This window comes from Mastomys coucha, unplaced genomic scaffold (assembly GCF_008632895.1).
Source record: "Mastomys coucha isolate ucsf_1 unplaced genomic scaffold, UCSF_Mcou_1 pScaffold15, whole genome shotgun sequence".
Classification (NCBI taxonomy): domain Eukaryota; kingdom Metazoa; phylum Chordata; class Mammalia; order Rodentia; family Muridae; genus Mastomys; species Mastomys coucha.
In genome coordinates, this window is record NW_022196897.1 from 90,203,142 (window position 1) to 90,226,530 (window position 23,389).

At 42.0% G+C, this 23,389-nt stretch overlaps 1 protein-coding gene across 1 annotated transcript; it reads right to left on the reverse strand.

Annotated features, from left to right (window-relative positions):
• Window positions 1-1,239: 1,239 nt before the first annotated feature.
• Window positions 1,240-22,565, reverse strand: Depdc7 (DEP domain containing 7). The gene is made up of 9 exons (XM_031373594.1): window positions 22,393-22,565; window positions 9,613-10,003; window positions 7,755-7,882; window positions 6,799-6,988; window positions 4,850-5,061; window positions 2,828-2,970; window positions 2,571-2,696; window positions 2,409-2,487; window positions 1,240-1,566 (listed from the first exon to the last, which is right to left on the reverse strand). Exons 1-9 carry the CDS (start codon window positions 22,463-22,465, stop codon window positions 1,373-1,375), a joined length of 1,536 nt encoding a protein of 511 aa, XP_031229454.1. The 5' UTR covers window positions 22,466-22,565; the 3' UTR covers window positions 1,240-1,372.
• Window positions 22,566-23,389: the final 824 nt, after the last annotated feature.

Sequence of the window (23,389 nt, forward strand, 5' to 3'; positions counted from 1 at the left end):
ACAGCCTTTTTTTTTTTTTAAACCTTTCCATTGACTTACAGGTGATCTGCTAGACTCCTCCCAGGAACTTGCATGATTATCTGCAGCCTGGTGCAGGTGACACTTAAAAAAGAGCTGCTTGTTACCCTAGAGGACTCTCTCCCTCCCTTTCTATTCTCAGGCCACCCTCTTTCTCTTCCTGTCCTCCTCTGTCCTGTCTCTGCCCTCATGGCTCTGCTTCTGTCTGCCTCTACTCCTTCTCAGGTCCTCACTCCTCCCTTTCCCCAAATAAGCCTCCCTTATACCGGGTCTGTCACATGGTGTGATTTCTAAGGGGGTGTCTTGGAATGGGCCCGCCAGGCACCCCTACTTGCCCACTGTATATATTTCATAACACTCTCTAAAATTAATTTGTGATGACTGGAAAGGCCACTATATAACAAGTGTTAGTTTCTGCTTTACCTCTTTAATAAAAAAATACATTAATACTTTAACACAAAACATGCTGAGTGTGGTGATACATCCCCTTATTTCCAGCACTTGACACACAGAGACAGTAGTTCTAGGCCAGTTTGGTCTACACAAACTCTGTCTCAACAAAATAAAAACAAACTCATATCCCTAGTATGTAATTAGGCTTCCTGTTAAGTATTTTTATTACTAGGTGTATTTAATGTATGTAAATGGGTATATAGATGTCCTGTGTGTATACATTACCCACAGAGGTCAGAGATGCCAGTATTGGATCCCTCTGAGACTGGTTGTGAGCCACTATGTAGGTGCTGGGACCTAAACCTAGGTCTTCTACAAGAGCAACAAGTTCTTTTAACTGCTAACCCATGTCTCCAGCCCCACTATTTTCTTTTTCTTTTTTTTTAAAATAGAGCCTCCATCTGAGGAAGCTCTTCCCCCTCCCCTCTTCGTCCTCTTCCTCCTCTTCTTCTTCTTCGTTTACTTCATGTATGTGGGTACCCTGTTGCTGTCTTCAGACACACCAGAAGAGGGCATCAGATCCCATTACAGATGGTTGTGAGCTACCATGTGGTTGCTGGGAATTGAACTCAGGACCTCTGGAAGAACAGTCAGTGCTCTTAACCTCTGAGCCATCTCTCCAGCCCCCAGTATTTTCTTATATAAATACATTACTGCTGTATCCTCCAAATCCCTATGATTTTCTATATAAATTGAACATATAAACCAACTCACCTAACAGGTCAGACGATACAGCAACACACCATCTGACTAAGAGTTTTTGACACATAGGGTATAAAAATTTTTATTAAATACAACTTCAAAAAAAAGGTACAACTTCATATTTAGACATCCAAGCTTAAAATTTCTTTAGACTACATTATTTTCCCTTAAAATACAAGTGCACATAGACATTAGAAACTCAGTCTCCAAAATACTCAATGAAGATGTCTGGATGACTCTTATGGAATTGGCCTAGCAGCTTCTTCTTCTCTTTGGCAGAAAGTTTTGAATCCTCATCAATAGTTTTTAGTAAGTTCAACAGTTGATCTTTGGTTTTCTTCTTTGTACTGCTGGAATATTCACTTTCATCAATTCTCTGGCAATAAATATAGCCTTAAGATTTAAAAGCAGAAATTCCAGTTAATGACTCTATTCTTCACATTTAGCTAGAAAAACCAATACAGTAGTTTCTTATTTGTTTATTTATGTTTTTGTCTTTCGAGACAGGGTTTCTCTGTGTGGCCTTGGCTGTCCTGGAATTCACTCTGTAGACCAGGCTGGCCTCGAACTCAGAAATCCCCCTGCCTCCCAAGTGCTGGGATTAAAGGCGTGCACCACCACTGCCTGGCTTAGTTTCCTCTTTATTTTCCTTTGACATTCTATAAAATGCATTAGAGAGGATAAAGATAACTCTGATCAAACAGTTTTAATCCAGCCAATGAGATGGCTCTGGGAAAGGCACTTGCCTCTAAACCTGATGATCTGAGTTCAATCCTTGTGACCCTGATGGGTGGAAGCAAGAGAATCAACTAATGAAAGTTGTCCTCTGACATACACACACACACACACACACACACACACACACACACACACACACAGAGAGAGAGAGAGAGAGAGAGAGAGAGAGAGAGAGAGAGAGAATAAGAAATGTGAATTTTAAAGGTTTTAAAACAGACAAGAAAAAATAACCTGAAAGTTGTTGTAACCCAGGAAGTACTCTCTGCTAAGCCTAGAAAATTGAGGGGAATGCTTCAAATTATTTAGTTGAAACTAATCGTAGCAAAATAATTTCAAATCAGCACTCTGGACTGGTCTCAAACATCTGTGATCCTGGCATTTGGGAGGAGCAGGACTTCAAGGCCATCTTTGGCTACATAGACATGATCAGCCTGGGCTGCAATGAGATCTTGCCTTAAAAAAAAAAAAAGACCATGCGAATAACATTCTTAAATTACCTGTGTCCTTATTAGGATCTCTTCCTTTTTGTATGGCCAGAAGCTTAACACTAACAATTTTATGTAGGGTTCCAGGAACCTTAGGAAGGAGGTACACAGGGCATTATTCAAGTGCATCTTAATCTGTTACAAATCATCACATTAACTACTTCAGAGTCTTACCTTGAAAACATCTTTTTGGTGATCCATTAAGAAGAGTACAAGAAGATCAGTTTTGCCCTTGGATAAGTTCTTATTGTTGACAATAGCTTTTGAAAATATCCTTTTCACTACCATCCGATTGTCACTCTGTAAGAATAAACACACACCCCATGCTACATGTTTGAAAGGCTAAGGGGATATCAAATATGAATCTGCCATCCACTGTGGCATACTGGATGCTAATGCACTGGATGCAGTTAACATTTAAACAGACTTACTTCTTCTTGTAATTTAAATTCAGAAGGATCTGCTGCAACCGCCATGAAGTAAAGCAGTCTTCTAAACTCTTCCCTATTTTGGGGATCCAGAAGCTTCAGAAACAGCTGAGTAGCTTCTAATGCTATTTCAGTCTTCCCATTTACTTTAGCCAAAAGAAAAAAAATTGACCAGATATAACTATATTAAAATGAACAAAACTCATTACACTTTATGTTAAGTAGTACACTTCCTCAAAGTTGTTTCCAAAAACAAAAACAAAAAGTGGGAATGAAAACAGGAACAAATCAACCCCACACATGTGCCACAGCATACATACATGTATGTGCATACACATTGACAACTAAGAGCAATTTAAATAAATAAAAATAAAATGGATGACCAACACCATAAAGACCTGTTCTCAAATCAACAATTGATACCACAGACCCTTGTCATACATTGTCTTAGGACGTTTTGTTTTGTTTTTGTTTGTTTCTTCCATACAGGGTTTCTCTGTGTAGCCCTGGCTGTCCTGGAACTCACTCTGTAGACCAGGATGGCCTCAAACTCAGAAATCCACCTGCCTCTGCCTCCCAAGTGCTGGGATTAAAGGCAATGTGCCACCACTGCCCGGCTTGTCTTAGGATGTTAAATCTAACTCTTGGCTTCATAAGTTCCCACTCTGCTTCTCAAACGCATTTTAGGTATGTACTGTGTATATAATGCTGATAACTGTACTTGAGAAAAACAGAAGGGATTCTCTGAAATTCCCAGTTTGTTTTCAAAATCCATATAAAACAGTGTGCCCATGTAGATCAGAAAGAGCAGAGTGTGGTCCTTTTGAAGGGGCTGTAGGGTCATGTTGGTAACTCTTCTAAAGCAGAGAACTGCCGTTCCTGCCTAACCTTACAGTGTTCTGAGGCAGCCAAAGTCTGTTCCTACTTAGCTTTGGAGTTACTAAGGTCTCACAGTGAACCCTAAGTGTGTTAAAAAATAATAAACATACTTTTAAAGATTTATTTTATGTATATGAGTACACACTGTAGCTGTACAGATAGTTGTGAGCCTTCATCTGGTTGCTGGGAATTGACTTTAGAACCTCTGCTTACTCGGATCAACCAAGCTCTCTCAGTTTCTGCTTGCTCCAGCCCAAAGATTTTATTTATTATTGTAATAAGTACACTATTACTGTCTTCAGATGCACCAGAAGAGGGCGTCAGATTTCATTATGGGTGGTTGTGACCCACCATGTGGTTGCTCACATTTGAACTCAGGACCTTTGAAAGAGCAGTCAGTGCTCTTACCCACTGAGCCATCTCACCAGCCCCATAAATAGATTCTTTTTTTGTTTTGTTTTGTTTTTTTGAGACAGGGTTTCTCTGTATAGCACTAGTTGTCCTGGAACTTACTCTGTAGACCAGGCTGGCCTCGAACTCAGAAATCCGCCTGCCTCTGCCTCCCAAGTGCTGGGATTAAAGGCATGTGCCACCACTGCCTGGCATAAATAGATTCTTTATAGACTAATTCAGATCCCCTCCCAACTTTACAGACTACTATTTTGGTTCACTTTGAGGACAACTATGTAGTGACAATTTTAAAATTTTGGTTTCTTTAAAAGCACAGAAATATTATAAGAATGTGTTTTCCTTTTAATCCCAGGTGAGGGATATGGGGCTGCTTTGGACTGTCCACAGCAGCTGGCTATGATGTGCCTGGTGCCCTAGCAGAGGCATAGTTTTGCCAGCTGCAGATAATTTCTGTGACTGTGTGACATTTGGAATTCTGGGAACTTTACAGATGCTAGGGCCCCTGGAGATGGTGTGGGTAGTTGTTGGTCATTTAGGGTTTTTTTTTTGTGTTTTGTTAGTAGTGGTGGTCAAAAAAGAAACAAAAGGAAAGAAATTAGATTTATTGTTAGGGGCTGAAAATGGGTGGGGTAATAAAAGGTGGGAAAAAAAGAACTCACAAAGTAGTAAAGACCAGCTACACAGTAATTTTTTTTCTATAAGATGAACTCTGGTATCTAGTAGGAACTAACTTACCCAGAAGTTCTGCTATTCCATTATGAACATCATACAGGTGGTTTAACAGGGGCTCCCTAGTACTATAATATTTGCCAATAGCATCAAACAGAAGTGCCTTCACTAAGTCTGTCCTGTCTGGTTGCTCAGGAAAATTCCTGCTTATATCCACAACCATCTGGTCAGGAAGATATTCCAAGCAGTCAATGGCTGCAGAGATCCATTCATCTTCCCTAGAGCAAGGGAGAAAAAAGAGGGTTATCTTAAAACATAAGGAGAACAAATAGGCACATAGTATCTAATTCCTTGAGTGACAAGCAGGACGGCAGAGGTCCTGAATTCAACAGCAGCCACACACAGGATGGTTCACGGGTACAGCTACAGTGTACTCATACACATAAAATAAATAAAATAAATCTTTAAAAAAAGAAGATAACATTTCTTATTCCATTTTGTTTTTAGAGACAAGATAACACTCTTTTTTTAAATTTTACATTTATGAACTACGATAACTGTATATGAGTGTTTTGCCTGCATGCTCCGGAACCGCTCGCTCTGGTGGCCTAATACCTGTAGCTGTCTTCAGATGCACCAGAAGAGGGAGTCAGATCTCATTACGGGTGGTTGTGAGCCACCATGTGGTTGCTGGGATCCAAACTCAGGACCTTTTGGAAGAGCAGTCAGTGCTCTTACTGGCTGAGCCATCTCGCCAGCCCCCAACATTTCAAAATAATCAAATCAAGAGGTAAAATGTTCCTTGGGAGATTTGTGTCAGTCTCTTGTAGCCCAGGCTGGCCTTCAACTCACAATATAGGTAAGGATGCCTATGAACTTCTGATTCTCCTGGGTGCTTTGATTATAAGCATTTACTACAATATTAGGAGCTGTTGGAGAGTAAACCCAGGGCTTCATAAATGAAAGGGAAACACTCTACCAACTAGCTATATACCCAGACAGAAAAACTGTATTTCAATAAATTTGTTTTAAACTCATGTCCTCTACTGGCACAGATTTTAGGGTTTATAAAAAAAATAAAACGGGCTGGAGAGGTGGCTCAGTGGTTAAGAGCACTGACTGCTCTTCTGGAGGTCCTGAGTTCGAACCCCAGCAACCACATGGTGGCTCACAACCATCCATAATGAGATCTGACACCCTCTTCTGGAGTGTCTAAAGACAGCTACAGTGTACTTACATATAATAAATAAATAAATGAATAAATTTAAAAAATAAATAAATAAATAAAACTAGATATCTTTACATTTGTTACACATTCTTTACTGCCATAGACAGCTAGGGATTATAAGAATATGAAGCTAGGTATCTTTAAGGTCATTTTAACCTTAAGATTCTGAATCTTAAGGTAACTTTAAAAATAGCGCCACATTACATTGTAGAGATGTAAGCATGTAAAATAAGCTTCCTATTATAGAAGCAGAACTTAACAGCTAGTATGTTAAGTTTCACATAAGGCTTTAAACTTTAAAGACAATTTTAAAGGGGTTTCTCTGTGTAGCTCTGGCTGTCCTGGAACTCACTCTGTAGACCAGGCTGGCCTCGAACTCAGAAATCCGCCTGCCTCTGCCTCCCAAGTGCTGGGATTAAAGGCATGTGCCACCACTGCCCTGCCTTTTTTTTTTTTTTTTTTTTTTTTAAAGACATTCTCAGTATGTATGAGACCTTGGCTGGCCTCAAACTCAGAGATCTGCCTGCCTCTGTCTCCCAAGTGTTGACATTATGATTATGAGTAAGTACACGGTCTCATGTCGTCCAAGCTGGTCTCAAACTAGCTGTGTAGCTAAAGGCAACCTTAAAGTGCTGAGCCTTCTGCCTCTACCTCCTAAGTTCTGGGATAAAAGGTGTATATGACAACACCTAATTTATTCAATGCTGAGGCTTGAACCCAGAGCTTTGTGTGCACTGGGCAAGCACTCTAACAAACATACTGAAATAATTATATTATTTGTACATACTGAGAGTCACCATAGGCCCTGAGAATTCCTCGATCCAGATAGTTACTGGTGTTGACCATGTCAGGCTGTCTCTTAGACTGAGGGACTTTAGGTACAACCTCTTGCTGTTTGAGTAAGGAGTCAAGAAATGGAAGGTCGATAAGTTGTAGCAGCCGTCCTATCGTCTCCTCTTGCCATACTTCATTGATAACTACACAGGAGAATGACAAAATGGGAAGTAGCAATTAATAGTTATTCCATGCTCACAGCAGCATCTGTCTATGTAGGTCTAACTTAAATCTGTCGTAGAAAGAGGGGATACTAGGCCACTGCTACTCATGGAGTGCTTTCTTACAACAAGACAATCCAAGATTTGTTTAAAGTGTAGGAGAACAGGCTCTGGACAAGAGGCATTCTTGTCATTCTTTGTACCATATAAAGCAATATGCCAGAGATAAGAGATCAAGCCGTATAACATGCTAATAAGGACTCTAGAAGAAAGAATGGCTCATTCAATCTCAAAACTCATTTGAAACTATTGGCTGCAGAGGATTCCACTCAGGCTTTCCACACAACCAGGATGGGGGAGGGAGAACAGAAATCAAAATCATCAGGCTGCACTGCAGGGCCACAAGGAAGCACATAAGAATTCTGTTAATACTTTAAATATGATTTTCAGCTGTTCATGTAACCTAATAAAATCTTAGGGAAAGAAACATCTTAGAGCATACATTAAGGAGGAATCTGCATGCAAAACATTTCAGACTTGAAGCCCTGCCAGCTGATGGACAAAAGTCAGTGTTCAAGAGTTGTAACACTGATGTGTTGTTCAGGATAATAGACTTCTGTTGAAGCTCAACATAAACAGCCTTAACACACAGCACACTCTTTCTCTGTTTAAATATGAAAATTCAAATAAAAGTTGGGAGGAAATGTCTACTAGGTCTTCCACTTCTCCCTCGACATCATTAGCTTACCTTGAGGAGACAGCCTGGTAGAGATATGTATGTGAGGAGAGTTGGCAGGCTTTAGACTCAGGTTTTCCCACAGGTCCTCCAAACTGTCCGACTTGATATCAGATGACTTAGAGGATGCATCTGAGTTCCTAACAGCATGTCCACAGTAATGATGAGTATTAGAGAGCTGCAGTGTCAATGGAGCTTATATTTCAAAACCAAAACATATCAGATGAGAAGTCTGAGTGGAATAAAAGGCTTTTCAAGAGTCTCTCATTCAACCCAAGTATACTCTCTCTACTTGCTCTTTTGAGTCAGGATCTCTTGCATTCGCACACTGATCTCAAACTCACTATGTAGCTGAAGCTGGCCCTAAACTCCTGATCCTCTGGGCTCTAGATCCCAGATCCTAGATTATAGGTAGATACCACCACACCCTGATCTAAAATACAAATATTTTAAATAGAATCTCCTGTGACCCTTTATTTAGATGTAACACAATGACTAAAACATAATAAAACTGAGCGAGGCCTGGTGGTAAAATATCTTATTCTAGCCCCTCAAGAGGCAGAGGCAAGAGAACTCTGAATTTACTGTGAGCCTGGCTTGTTATCTGCAGCAAGTTATGGGCCAGCTTGGGCTCTATAGTAAGACCCTGCCTCAAAACAACCAAAAATCAAAAACAAAACAAAATATCCTGAAATTGTCAGTCTTTTTTTTTATCCTAGTTGGTATGAATATTCTTTTGTTTGCCACAGAAATATTAATATCCTCCACCACCCAATACTGTTGAAAATCCTAACAGCACTGTACAATATTTATAAAATGTTCTTTCTAAAACTCCAGTTGCAAACTTTTGGTCTCAAGGATTTCAAGCAAAGCATGAAGATGCGTTTGAGTGTGGAGCATGCTCTATACTATCCTCCTCTTTCTTTTGCTTGTGTCTACAGAGGTACATTTTATTGACAGACTTAAAAATTTAAAGTCAGTACCCTAAGACTGTGACCCCAAGGTCAAATCTGAGTGATTTACTGTCTCCTATGAGGTTTAGCTGGAGCAATGAGGGGAAGACAGTCTTACTTCATAAACTCACCATGCACTCCTCACATGCCTTCACTTCCGACAGCAGTTCCCACATTCTGTCCTTCCAGACTCCCTTTTTCTCCCCTATGGTTAGTGCAGCCTTACCTTCCCTAGTCTACATTGCTTCCCTAGTTCTCACTGACTACCGAGCACCATTTCCAGCCCAAATGGCCTTCCTAAAATACAACTCGATCCTGTCCTCAATGTCTTTTGTGACCTTCCCAACACCTATATGACCAAGTCCCAAGTTCTTTGCCATCCCAGATCAGTGGCACACACCTATGTCCCAGCTTCTCTGGAGGCTGGGGTAGAAGAATGGCTTGAGCTTAGGAATTGGGGACTGCCTGAGCCACACAGGAAGAACTTGTCTCAAAATTAAAAACAAACAAAAACCTCACAAACCAAAATCAGCAGAACCCTGGAGCATGTCACATGAAGGTCTTTCACCTTTCACTCCAGAGCCACCACGTTCTAGATTCCAGTGATACTCTAGAGCTGGGTATCTCTCCACCTGCCCTTCCTTCTTCTGTTCTCATCCCTCCTTGATAGGAATTTCCAAACAGTTTTAACAGTTACTCCAACTGGAGGCAAAGTTTGTTTGTTGACTGTTTTTGCAAAATACAAGTATGAACAAATGAAGTCTAGAGTATACCTGGTACATTACCAACATTTTAGTATACTTTATTAAATTTACCAGGATTTAGATTTTAGCCAAAATTATCACTTACAGTCTTTCAAAAGAAAGTATAAAAAAATTCTGCTACTATGCCCACGACAACCTAATGCCAGGACTCACCTGGAAGGTGAATGCACTTTGTTCTCATGGCCTAATTGACTATCCTGATTAGGTATTGTTGTGAATCTATAAAGGCTGCAACTGCTATCTTCAAATGTAGGCTTTTTGTCTTTTCCAAAGACTCTGGTTTGAACAGCTTCAAATACTTTGTAGTCCATAAGTGCTTGACACACTCTCACCACTTTGGCCCGAGGAATATCGACATCACCAAAAAATTTATTCTGAGTTAAGTGTGCATAAATGACATCCACAGCTTCCGAGCCGACGAAGCAGTCATTGTGGCGTTTTAAGTGGTACCTTCGTTTCTTCACTTCCACCTGGGTTTGAAGGGTATTTATAATGCTGCTCCACACATACGTGGCTCCAAATGGCTTCTGGGCCACACTGAAACCTAAAAAAAGAGAGGAGCTGTGCATTAGTGCTTTTGTTCATTTGTAATGAGGTCTAAGCAACCCTAGAGAGAAGGGAAATTAGAAGGGGCATATTATTGAAATATTGTTATTGGTGGTAATTTATTTAAAAATTTAGTGCCTGCTATAAGTGTTGTCCCATGTGGTAGACACAGTAGTGAACAAAATCTGTTCTCATATTTAAAGACACTATGGGCAGATCCATACAATATGTATGGGTTCAATTAGTGCTAAAAAGAAAACAGCTGCCAGCTATGATGCTCACCTATGACTAGCATGGGAGGCAGAGGCAGAGGATCAATAGTGAGACTTTTTGAGACAGGGTTTCTCTTTGTAGCCCTGGCCGTCCTGGAACTCACGTAGACCAGGATGGCCTCGAACTCAGAGATCCGCCTGCGCCTCCCAAGTGCTGGGATTAAAGGCTTGTGCCACCTCCGCCCAGTCAATAGTGAAACTCTTAAGAGATTAAACAGGGACTGGTGAGAGGGCTCAGCGGATAAGAGCACCAGCTGCTCTTCCAAAGGTACTGAGTTCAAATCCCAGCAACCACATGGTGGCTCACAACCACTCATAATGAGATCTGACACCCTCTTCTGGTGCATCTGAAGACAGCTACAGTGTACTTATTTATAATAACAAACAAATCTTTAAAAAAAAACAAAAAGAAAAAGATTAAACAGACACACTCATGGGCTTGGGTGGAGAGGCAGCAACAGAATACTATTTCATTAGTGTGTGTGTGTGTATGTGTGCTTATGGGTTATATGTGGACATGTGTGCTACAGCACATCAAAGGACAACTTGCAGAAATATGTTTTCTCCTTCCACCATGTGGGTGGTGCTGGAGATCAAACTCAAGACTGCCAGGTTTGGCAGCTGTGTCTCTACATGCTGATGTACATCTACCTCTTGATGGCCCGAAAATATACTCCTTCCTTTTTACTTTATGTGTATGAGTGTTTTGCCTGTGTGTATGTATGTGCACCACAGACTGCCTAGAGCCTGAGGAGGCCAGAAGAGGGTGTTGATTCTTTGAAACTGGAGTTACAGGTTATTCTTGGCTGCATGTGGGTGCAGGGAATTGACCCTGGGTTCTCTGGAAGAGCAGTCAGTGCTCATAACTACTGAGCCATCTCCATTCCCTGAGAATGCTGCTTTGTTTGTTTGTTTGATTGGTTTTTCGAGATAGGGTCTCACTATGTACTACTGCTGGCTGTCCCGGAACTCTATAGACAAGGCTGGCCTCAAACTTCCTCTGCTTCCTGAGTGCCACAGTTAAAGCATGTGCCACCAGCAGCTGGCTGAGAATGCGATTTAAATGGGATGCCAGGAAAGACTTTTTTTTTCTAGGGTTGGAGATTAGCTCAGTGGTAGAATGTTTTCCTAACAAGTGAAAGGCCCTGGGTTCAGTCCCAGCCCTGGAGACACAAAATCACAAAGGCCAAAAAAGTGAAAAACCACAGAAACTAGGAATCCCTTTTCCAATAGTTATATCTAAATAGGGACTTGAGTAAAAGCAGGAAGCTAGCTGCACAGACACTAGGGGAAAAACAGAGAACAGAAAATCCAAAGGCCCAGGGGCATGCACTCTGCTAGAACAGGCCAGTAAAACTAGAGTGGCATGAGGAAGGAGCCACAATGGGAAGTGAGATCAAGGAGGGGTAGATCATCCACTACCGGCCACACGCAAGGTCACCCAATCATCTGGTCATCAGCTCACCTACGAGGCAGACAGTAGCTCAAATTTGAGATACAAAGTGGATTCACAGGCTACATGCCATTTCTAAGCACACTGAAATCCTGGAATTGACTCATTATCAGGCATGCATGCAGGAATGCACATGCACACATATGGACTGCTTCCTGTTTTGCAAGCTTCTAACTTAAATACTTAGCAAGCAGGGTAAAGTAATAGGAGTTTATTAACTATTGCAAAAGACCAGGGTGAACACAGAAACAAAGCAAATTTTTACCCAACACACACACACACAGAGAAAGGGAAACTGATCCTTGAAGACATTCCTGTCAGGCTGGTGAGATGGCTCAGTGGGTAAAGACAATTGCTGCCAAACATGATGAGCAGGGTTCAATCGCCAGAACCAAGATGCTGGAACGAGAAAACTGACTCTCTAAAGCTGTCCTCTGACTTCCATGTGCATGCTTTACAGGCACTCACACACAAGTTAACATTTTATTTTTTTTAATGTAAAAGAAAAAAAATTCCAAGCCAGCAAGATGACTCAGCAGGTAAAGGTTCTTTCCCCAGCCTGACAACTGTTCAGTCCCCAGAACATGTTACACGGACAGAACTGACCCATTCACAAAGTAAATTAAATTTGAGAAAATTTCCCATATTTTTCCTTAAATAAATCTGATTATTTGGCAAAAAATACACAGAAGAAAAAGAAAACTAAAGGGAAAGAAAATGGGCCTTGGGTTTTACTAAGCTGACAGAACTGAACCTAGAGCCTCAGAGGCTCTGTGTCTGTCGCTCTCCCCTCTCCCTCCACCCTTCTTTACATAATCAGTGTACCCTTAAGAGATATGCTTCTTAACATCCTCTGAAAATTCAGCAGTCCTAATTAAGCCCCTACTTTTGTTAAAGAAACTGCTCTTGTTAAAGAAGCAGGGAAGTTACTACTTCCTTTCAGAGTCTAAAAGTAAGGAATGTGGAGACTGACTATTAAAGGAACCATTGCCTGAAAGGAAGGAAATTTAAAGAAGTAAGTAAGTGAGTGAGTGTGTGTGTGTGTGTGTGTGTGTGTGTGTGTGTGTGTGTGTGTACACTCATGCAGAGGCAGGCACAGGATACCCAGCTTGCTATGTTCGTGTGCTGGGATCCAAAGTCAAGTCCTCCTGACTGTATAGCAGACACTCCCATTGCTAAGTCATCTTTCCAGCCCCTCTTCCTAACCTACATTTTTAGCTCCTGAAGAACATCAAAACTCAGTTAAAGTTTTTTTAAAAAATATTTTGTGTGTGGGCATGGGCATGCCAAGGCATGTGTATGGAGGGAGAAGGATCACTTCCAGAACTCACTTGGTTCTCTTTCCAACATGTGGCTTCTGAGCTGCAATTCAGGCTTGGTGGCAAGCATTCTTCCTGGCTGAGCATCTCACCTTCCTTAAAGCTCATTTTAGTGCAATGGAGAAAGAATTACTTTTCTGTTGTTTTTCTTTTGCACTGGGGATTGAACTGAGCACTGTGGCACATGCCCAGCGTATGCTTTGCCATCAAAGCTATACCCTAGAGCCAAGGATTTTTTTTTTTTTTTTTTTTTTTTTGAGACAGGGTTTTTATGTACAGCCCTGGCTATCCTGGAACTCACTCTGTAGACCAGGCTGGCCTCGAACTCAGAAATCCACCTGCCTCTGCCTCCCAAGTGCTGGTGACATGTACCACTACTGCCTGGCTAGAGCCAAGAATCTTAAATTCATCATTTACGATCTACCTTCAGTATTGAAGAATAAAGAGTACACCAAGTCACTACACTAGATTACTTCACAGCATAATTTTACAACTGCTAGCAATTGTAACAGTTTTTACTGTAAAAATTAATAGCACACATAATAAAGCCCTCTGTTGATTATTTGTAAGTTTCAATACCAAAAGATAATTTATTATCTACTCATTATTTTGCTAGTTCAAAATGATCAGTGAGATTGTTTTCAATTTTAATAGTACTTTAGCTGGAGAGATGGCTCAGTTGTTAAGAGCACGGACTGCTCTTCCGAAGGTCCTGAGTTCAATTCCCAGCAACCACATGGTGGCTCACAACCATCCATAACGAGATCTGACTCCCTCTTCTGGAGTGTCTGAAGACAGCCACAGTATACTTACATATAATTAATAAATAAATCTTTAAAAAAAAAAAAGAATGAAGATAGCTGGGCTTGATGATGCACACCTTTTAATCTCAGCACTCTGGAAGCAGAGGCAGGTGGATCTATGTGAGTTGGAAGCCAGCCTGGTCTACAGAGTGAGACTCTGTCTCAAAAAAAAAAAAAAATCAAAACAAAACAAATATTAAGATAATTCTTAATGTAGTGGAAAACCGGAGAAGTAACTGTTGCAGCCTTAGGAATATTAGGTAAACAGTTTCAAGACGCAAATCCTGGAGCCTGTGAGAAACAGTAAACTAAAACTAGATTGGCAGCAGTCTGGTGTTTCCTGTGAGGAAAACCAGAGTCCATGTTGAGGGATATTAGAATTGGTATCCAGGACTCATGGTGAGCTGCACTAACCCCGCTACAATGTGCCTTTTCTGTGGGGTGGAGCAAGGGCTCCCTATATACACCAGGGTGGTCTATATAGGGAGATAGACTCATATCCACCTGCCTCTGCCTCTCCATCTCCAGTGCTGGAATTATAGGTGTGGCCACTACTCCAGGCCCAATAGCCCAAGTTCTTAATTTATTTAAAACACCAGGGATCATAGTGATTTTTAAATTAACCTAATGTTGGCTCCTTAATCTTTCCATTTGTGTGTGTGTGTTTGTGTGTGTGTGTGTGTGTGTGTGTGTGTGTGTGTTTTGAGACAGGGTTTCTCTGTATAACCCTGGCTGTCCTGGGTGAAACTCACTCTGTAGCAGGATGGCCTTGAACTCATAGACATCTACCTGCCTCTGTTCCTGAGTGCTGGGATTAAAGGCATGTGCCACCACTGCCTAGCTTGAGACAGTGTCTTAATGTAACCCAGGCTGGCCTGGCTCTGTGTAGTAGCTTGGCCTTGAGCTGATGACCCTCCTACCTCTACTTGTTGAGTTCTGAGATCGCAGGTGGGCTTTGAATTTCCATTTAATCATTATCAGTAATGCCTAACATTTGAGTTACATACTGCATGGCAAACTGTGTCTTCTCTAATTTAACCAGACACATGGCCCTGTGAAAATAGCAAATAATTACTCCTTTTCAGAAAATTGATTCAGTGTATTAAACTTGCCCTGGGTTACACAGTAATTAAATACTAGCTTTTCAGCCGGGCGGTGGTGGCACACCCTTTAATCCCAGCACTTGGGAGGCAGAGACAGGTGGATTTCTGAATTCGAGGCCAGCCTGGTCTACAGAGTGAGTTCCAGGACAGCCAAGGCTACACAGAGAAACCCTGTCTCAAAAAACCAAAAACAAAAAAAAAACCAAAAAAACAAAAAAACTAGCTTTTCCTAATACTTACATACATTTTATGATTAGTTATTAGGTGCTGGGAATATAGATTAATTTCTAAAGCAGTGGTTCTTGGCCTTCCTAATAATGAGATCCTTTAGTACAGCTCCTCATGTTGTGGTGATGCCTAGCCATAAAATTATTTTGGTTGCTGCTTCATAACTGCAAATTTGCTACTGTTAAGAATCATAATGTAAATATTTTTGGAGACAGTTTGCCAAAGGGGTCACAGCCCACAGGTTGAGAACTGCTGTTCTAAACAAAAGTTCCTGAAGACTGAGGAAGTAAACAACCTCAGGAAGTCCCTGAAACTGACGGACTGGCATATATATGACAATGCATAAAGTTTAAGGACAACCTGGGCTACTTGAGACTCTATCTCAGGAGAAGCCAGTTAAAAGATCCAAGATCAGAAGAAACAAATTCAATAGTTTTAAGATTTACGAATTCTTTCCCAAAGTATTTATTTATAAATATCCGGAAGCCAGCATTCCTAAAATAAAGTAGAATACTGTGAATTCTATAATATATACTACACATAGGAGTAAAACAGGAAAATAAGGCAGCAAACCTGGAGATGTCTGACTGTCTTTCTCATAAGGAAAACAGACTTTAAGGTCAGCAATTTTCTTTTCTTTTTTAAAGACAAAGTCTCAATGTGTTCTTAAGGCTAGCCCAATAGTCCCAGGTTCAAGTGATCCTCCTGAACCAAGTGACTGGCCTATAGGCACTGTTCTTACACCCATCTGGGATAGTGATGTGTTAAAGATACAAAGTTAAAACACTTGAGCCACAAAGTAGGTTAGTTAGTACATGAATCCTGAAAGGTGAGGCAAAGTCACCAATTCTAACCAAAGGATGGTGAGAAGGAGAGGCATACAGCCGGAAGAGCATGGAAAAAGCTAATGCTTACATTGGGAATTAAGAAAGAAGCAAGGAATAAACTTCCCTATACTAGCTTGCTACTAAAACGTGGGAAATCAGGATGTTGTACAGGTTGGATAAGACTGTAAGAAAGATTAAAGAACAGGTTAGAGCAGGGCAGTCAGCACCTGTGTGCCATTATAATGTTTCCAGAGTCCTCCAGGCATGATAAAAGCCAGCCTTTTCAGGTCCTTCTGCTCTCACTGACCATTAGTTCCCAAGCACCGCATTGCATTCCGAGGTATTTCCCCTCAAGCATCCCCACCCACAGACCCAAAGCTCAAGTTCACACAGATGCAGCAACCCATAATGTCAGTGTGTCGAAACTCATGCCAGGACAACTAGTTTTGACTACAGATCCCCCAGAGTTGCTTAGGATCCATCCTGTCACCCACTAAGTCCTGAAAAAAATGTTAGCCAAATAAAACTGACTTGCTGTAATCTCTAGACAGAATTCAAGAAACCAAAGAGTGCACAATGACTGTTTCTAAATCAAGCGAGCATTCACAACTGAAGCTCCAGATCATCCCCCAGCCTCACTAGCATATAAACTGGACAACTCATGAAAATTCTACATCTTGAAGCCAGGGATTGTGACTACCTTTAACCCTAGCCCTCAGTAGGCAGAGGAAGAGGCAGGTCAATCTCTTAAGTTCCAGCCCAACCAGAGCTACAAGTGAGACCCTCTCTCAAAAATAAATAAATAAATAAAGTCAAAATAAATAAACTCTTCATCTTAAAGCTATTTCCCATTAGGTCAATGGTGTTCTAAAACACCATGACTGCGTTAAGAGCAATGACTACTCTTCCAGAGGACTTGGGTTTGAGTTGTAGCAACTACATGGCAGCTATAAATCCAGTTCCAGGAGAGGGACCTGACACTCCAGTTTCCACACACATGATGCAGACTTAGTGCAAGTAAAACAACCATACATATAAAATAAGAATTAATTTAAAATTTTAGAACATCATGAGCAAAGGAATCTAAGAATCTAAAACTAAGCTACAGTAGGTCTGGTCAAGAGATTTCATCTTTGTATCTTGGTTCTTTCACCAACTACTATAGCAGTTGAATAATATAGTTAAGCTTGGTCTCGGATCTACATTGCTAATTATAAGAATTTAAAGACTGAAATTGCTCTTGCTTCATTGAGATACAAACACTGAATATCAAACAATCTATAGGAAAGAAAACATGGAGACACATTAAACCTAGATCTCTTAACATTATGGTCTCTCAGCTTTTTTTGTTGTTGTTTCTAACGACACTGCCTTATGACCCGGCCTGGACTTAAACTTGCTATGTAGTTCACTGCAGCAAGCTTGAATTCATGATCCTCTTACCTCTACCTCCTGAGTGAGGTGCAGGTAAAAACTACTGTGCCTGGGTTGCGTATCCTCCTAAATGCAAGAGTTTATTTATTTAAACCCAGTCTACTAAACATTTTTTATTTGCTTGAAAACAATAGTTTGGCCAGGCAGTGGTGGCGCACTCTGATGAGGCTGAGCCAGACAGATTTCTGAGTTCGAGGCCAGCCTGGTCTACAGAGTGAGAGTTCCAGAACAGCCAGAGCTGCACAAAGAAACCCAGTCTCAAAAAACAAAAAAACAAAAACAAAAACAAAAAACAAACAAAAACCAATAGTTGGAAAATCAAAAGTCGCTTTTCACAGATAGAGATCTAGCCCCAAAAGTTTATTAACAATAAGTTACATTTTCAAGATAATTCCAACCTTTAGTCATTTATTTGAAATACTGATCATTACCATTTTTAATGATACATAATGATTAATGAAGTTATTAACCAACAATTCCTTTAAAGCCAACTCATAAATCATCCATAGTAGGACATTACATTTATTCAGATTACAAGGGACACTCAGGATCAACCACAAAAACAGCAGTTCACCCTTGCCTAGTCAGGGGAGGCAACTCTAACCAGGCGAGTGCCTACAAGGACACCAGCACACACTCTGTAGCCAGACTGTGACAGAGGGGCAACACACACACAGCTCCTGAAAACATGCTACTTTGTTCATTTGCTCTTGAAATAGTCTCACTATGCAGCTCTGGCTGGCCGGAAACTCACCATGTAGACCACACTGATCTTTAGTGTGCAGAGATCTACCTTTAATCCCTTGGCCTTTCAAGTCCTGGGATTAAAGGTTTGTGTTACCAAGCATGAAATGATATTTTCATTCTAGAACTTTGGACTGAACTTTTAAAAAGTCATTGAAATCACTCATTTTTCCCCTATAAAAATTTAAGAAATAGAGCTAGTGCATAGTTTTCAAGTTTCCTTACAGCTATAGAGTTCAAATAACTTAGCAGCTTTATGAGCCATCTCAATATTGCTTTAACACAGGTTAATGAACATTTGTTAGTTGTAGATTATTGCTAACTACTAGAAAAACATTTGTAAAGGTTAACCCAATGTTCTCAGTGGATCGTTTTACATCCTCATCAGATCTGTCAGGGGACATTTTTTATTTATCACAATGGGAAGGAAGGGGCTAGTGACATCTAGAAATGCTAAAAGTCCCACAATGCACAGGATGGTTCCCACAACAGAGAAATCGTCCACAGTGCCTAGGTTACGAAAGCTTGGGTTGATGAAATACTGTTCAGGTATGGGAGCTTGTGCTAAGGCATGCAGATTCAGACAGCATGGACTTGGGAACTCCATTGGCTGGTGCTTCACTCTTGGATCCCACCCTTCATTAATAAAGTCCAACTTCTGGCAAACTACCTAACTCCTCTGTTGCAATCATATGTTAATGTGGCTAACTGTGTACAAGGATAAGCAATGTCCAGCTAAAACCAGGGAAAAAACTCTCAGTGTCTAGAGGAACTCAAGGAGACATGACAACTTAATATGATACAATTATAATATCCTGCATAGAATCATTGAAGCAAAAATGGACAAAGAACACAACTAAAGAAATATGGGTAAATCAGAACCTTTCTGGTTAATAATCATCTACCAATATTTTATTTGTTCACTCAGAAGGACCATACTCATGAAAGATACTCTTTCCATGTGGACAGTGATGTCAAGCTCCAAAAGAAATTCGGTCAAAGACCTTTCAAAGGATGAAAAGACAGAAAACATAACAGAGGATTTTTTTTTTTTTTTAAAGACAAAGTCTCACTATATAACCTTGGCCAGTCTTGTTTGTTTTTGTTTTTGTTTTTTGTTTTTTGTTTTTTTTTTTGGTTTTTCGAGACAGGGTTTCTCTGTGTAGCCCTGGCTGTCCTGAACTCACTCTGTAGACCAGGCCTCAAACTAAGAAATCCACCTGCCTCTGCCTCCTAAGTGCTGGGATTAAAGGCGTGCGCCACCATTAAATCATTTAGGATTTAAGAGAATTTTATTTAAGGGATAGATTACATTCACTGAACATGGTCTCAGCACACTCAGGAGGCTGAGATAAAGGAATGTCCAATGTGAGGTAAGCTTGAGCCACAGCAGAAAATCCTGTCCTCATTCATAAACAAACAGCTGGAAGACTGGAGATGGCTCAGGAGACCTGAGTCCAGGTGCCAGCATCCACATCTGGCAGTTTACAACCACCTGGTTAGATCCAAAAATTATGACACCTTCTTCTGGTCTCTGTGGCCATCTACTCTCATGTGGCACACACAAACTTACACAAACACATAAATAGTTCTTATAACCCACCACCCCTCCAAAAAAAAAAAAAAACACAAAAAAAATCTGGGGGTATAGTTCAGTGAAAGAACACTTGTCAGGTATGTATAAAGTTTTATTTTTATCTTTTCAGGTTCACCCCATTGTCTTATGTGTATAAGTGTTTGCCAGAATGTATGCCTGTGCACCATATGCATGCCTGGTGCCTGCAAAAGCCAGAAGAGGTCAGCACCCTTGAAACTAGACTTACAGAAAGTTGTAACCCTTTATGGGGGTGCTAAGAGTCTAACCTGAGTCTTCTGGAAGAGAAGCTGGAGCTCTTAACTACTGAGTCATCTCTGCAGCCCCTTGACAGCAGCTCCAAAACCATTACCTAGGCTGGAGAGATATGCTCAGTGGTTAGAACACTTGTTGCTCCTGCAGAGGAGCCAGTTGCAGTTCCTGGCTCCAACATGATGGCTACAATCATCCGTAACTCCAGAGGACCCTATGCATCTTCTGTCCTCCTTGGGCACCAGGCACACACACACGGTGTACATACATACATGTAGGCAAACCACTCATATATATAAAAAATGAAATAAATTAATCTGTAAAAGTTACTTAGAGAAATGTTTAGTAGGCAATGGCTGAAACTTCATGAAAGCAGTAAATGTCACAGAGGTTTATGTTACAGCTGGGCAGCTGAGGCCAAGTGCGAAACTTTCCGATACAACAGAAACAGATACTGCAGCTTTTCCTGGATATTGCCTTTGACAGTCCAAAGTTTGTTTTCCTGTTTGGCACTGGAGAAAGACTGACTCTGAGATGCCTCCATAAAGGCTAGCAGTAGGTACAAAATAAGTCTCTCCTGACAAGAATGATTTTAACCTTTGCTAAGAGAAGTATCTACAAAAGCAGGCACTGTGCCCTCCCTGCTTTCATTTGGCGATTAATGAGAAAGCATATGGGAAGTATTCTGAGCTCCCTGGAAAAGTGACACCAGGCAAATTCGAAGACTTAGGTTACAGTATAAAGGGATAACAAGATAACAAACTGCTTTCTTGTTGGTCTGTATTAATACAGGTGTCTTAAGTTCTGGCAGAAGATTAGCACAACCCCCTTTTTCTTCCTCATAAATCAGGTTCCGGCTTGTGCTTATAGCCATTGAAAGAGTTACTAATCCCTGGAAAAGGGGAACATACAAAGCTGCTTGCCAGAGCACACAGAAAGGGAATGGCAAGGAACCAAAACCCAGGGCTCCCATTACCTCGATCAGAAAAGGACTGTGACAAAGCAACTCAGGGTGGGAGAGGGGTAAATAAACAATTAGCAAATCGGAATCCCAGCTGCAAGAGCAGCTGGAACAGGCAGCAGCCCCTCAGCCCTGGGTGCCTGATGCAGAGGACAGTAAGCGGTCTTTTTCTTCAGTGAGAATCTGCTAGCCACAGGTCATCACTTCCCACTGTGAGTCATCTACCCAGTTCTAAAACGTATTCCCTCTCACCACCCAAAAACCTGTTCACAAATGTCCAAAGCCCAGAACTGACCTTCACAGTTAAGTAGGTGAGCCTAAAGCTATCAACAATTTCTAGTACCATTTCAAGTGATAAAGTGATCAGAGCCTGTTAGGTGAAAGCAGTGTGTGGTCAGTTCTTGTTTGCTGGGTTTTTTTTTTTTTTTTTTTTTTTGAGACAGTCTCATTTCGTAACTCTGGTTTGGAACTTTCTGTGTAGAGCTGACTTGGAACTCAGAGACTTTGGCTCTGCCTCCCCAGGGCTAGGACTGAGGGCTTACACCACTACAGCTGGAGTATAGACCTTTTTATAATCTGTACCGGGAAAGCACAAATGACAAGCAGTTCTCTAGCAAAATTCATCAAGATATTGGAGATTATGTGGAGTATTGATTAGTAAAGTTAAGTCAAACACAATAGCGGGGCCACGGAGATACATCTGTCTGACAGAGGGGAAGGAATCACTGTTTCGCAAGTTGGCATTTTACAAATGAAAAGCTTTGGTAGAGAGCCAGTTTCTCCAGATCTCTACCCTGCAGTTCCTTTTCGAAAGGTGGCACCTTATCCAAACAAATCCAAATATTCCAAATCACCCTATTTGCAGAATTAGAGATATGGTAGAGTCAGAATTTTAGAACGGATTATCTGATTCAGGTCAAAGATCTTATACCCGCCCTCAATGATTCAATACATTTGTCTCTCAAAGTCATTTAACTATCAGAGCAGGGATGGGGGCGGGGGGCGGGGGGGGGGAAGATTTGCTGAAACATTGCCTGTACCGAAAGTGTTAAATTTACACAATATATATACTTCATCTTCCGAGTCTGGGGAGCCACGGACCTCTGATCCCACCATGCAGTCTAAGAGTTCGTACTCCAGACGCTACTGGCCAAGAAACTATTCAAAATCCCGCGCTTGTCACAAGTCAGGCTGTGGAGCTTAACCCCGGGCCCCACTGCGAGCGAAGTTTGGTAAAGTTCCTAAAACGCCGCGCTCTGCCTGCGGCGGGGTCCGTGGCCCGCTGCCCACCCTTGAGGAGAGAGCGGATCCCCGCGGTCGCGCAGCTCGCGTAGCGCACCGCCCGCCCCCAGCCCGCGCCCGCCCCCGCCCCGCGCTGTCGCCGCCCTCCGACCCACCCGGAGGCCTCTGTGCTGGGCTGTGCATAGCCGACAGGTTCAGCGCCGCCGCCTTCTCCCGAACCGTGGCCATGACAGCGGTGGGCTAGACTCCGTCCGCCGCGCCGCTGCTGCCGCTGCTCCACGGACTGCGCGCCCGCGCCGAAGCCTCCTGTTAACTCCGGGGGGCGGGGCTCCCGACGGGCTCCGCCCCCGGCGGTCACGTGTCTCACAGACCGGCTCTAAGGCCTCTGCGCTCCAAACGCCCCCGGCCGCTCGCGGCGGGCGGTGCCCAGGTAGAAAGAACTTGGCCAGGCGTGGCTTTCCCACTGCTAGTCCGTACTAGCCCGAGGCTAGACCCGCTGTGTCCCAAGATGTCCCTCCGGGGTCTGCCCTCGCCCCAGCTGGAGCCTTATTGCTCCAGGTCTCAGTGCTCTCACCTGCGAGTATTAGGACCAGGTTGGCTGGGCTTTTAACGAGGATTACCTGAACTGACATTCAGCAATTCGTTTTTGGACCATAAATGCTCCCAAGTGTGTCACGATAATAAATACCTGGAGTTTTTTTTTCCTTCCTGTCCTTCTAAAGAACAAACAAAACCTTATCTAGCCTAGGAGAGCAATGTCTAGAGGTCAGAGGACCGCAACAACAAAGATCATGGGGCTGCCTGCCAAGGAAATCTGTGTTGATTCTAAATTAACCCTGGGTTTGGTTAGCACCGGGCATGCTGCGGGGAAGGGGAGCGTGGAAGAGCAAACTGGAGGGGGAAGGAGAGAGAGGATTGCTGCTGGGAGCGCTTCGGTTTCTTCGGTAGTTGAGGTAGGGAAACCAGGGACCCAATGCTGGGTTAAGTCCGCAAGGTTGAATGATGTTGGAGATCATTAATCCAGCTGACAGATGCATGCCCGTTCCCTCCCTTCTTCTTTTGAAAAAAAGTCAGGGTCTTACTATATACCCTGGCTGTCCTAGAATTTGCACGGTATACTTGGCTAGCCGTGAACTAGAAAATCTCTGGCTA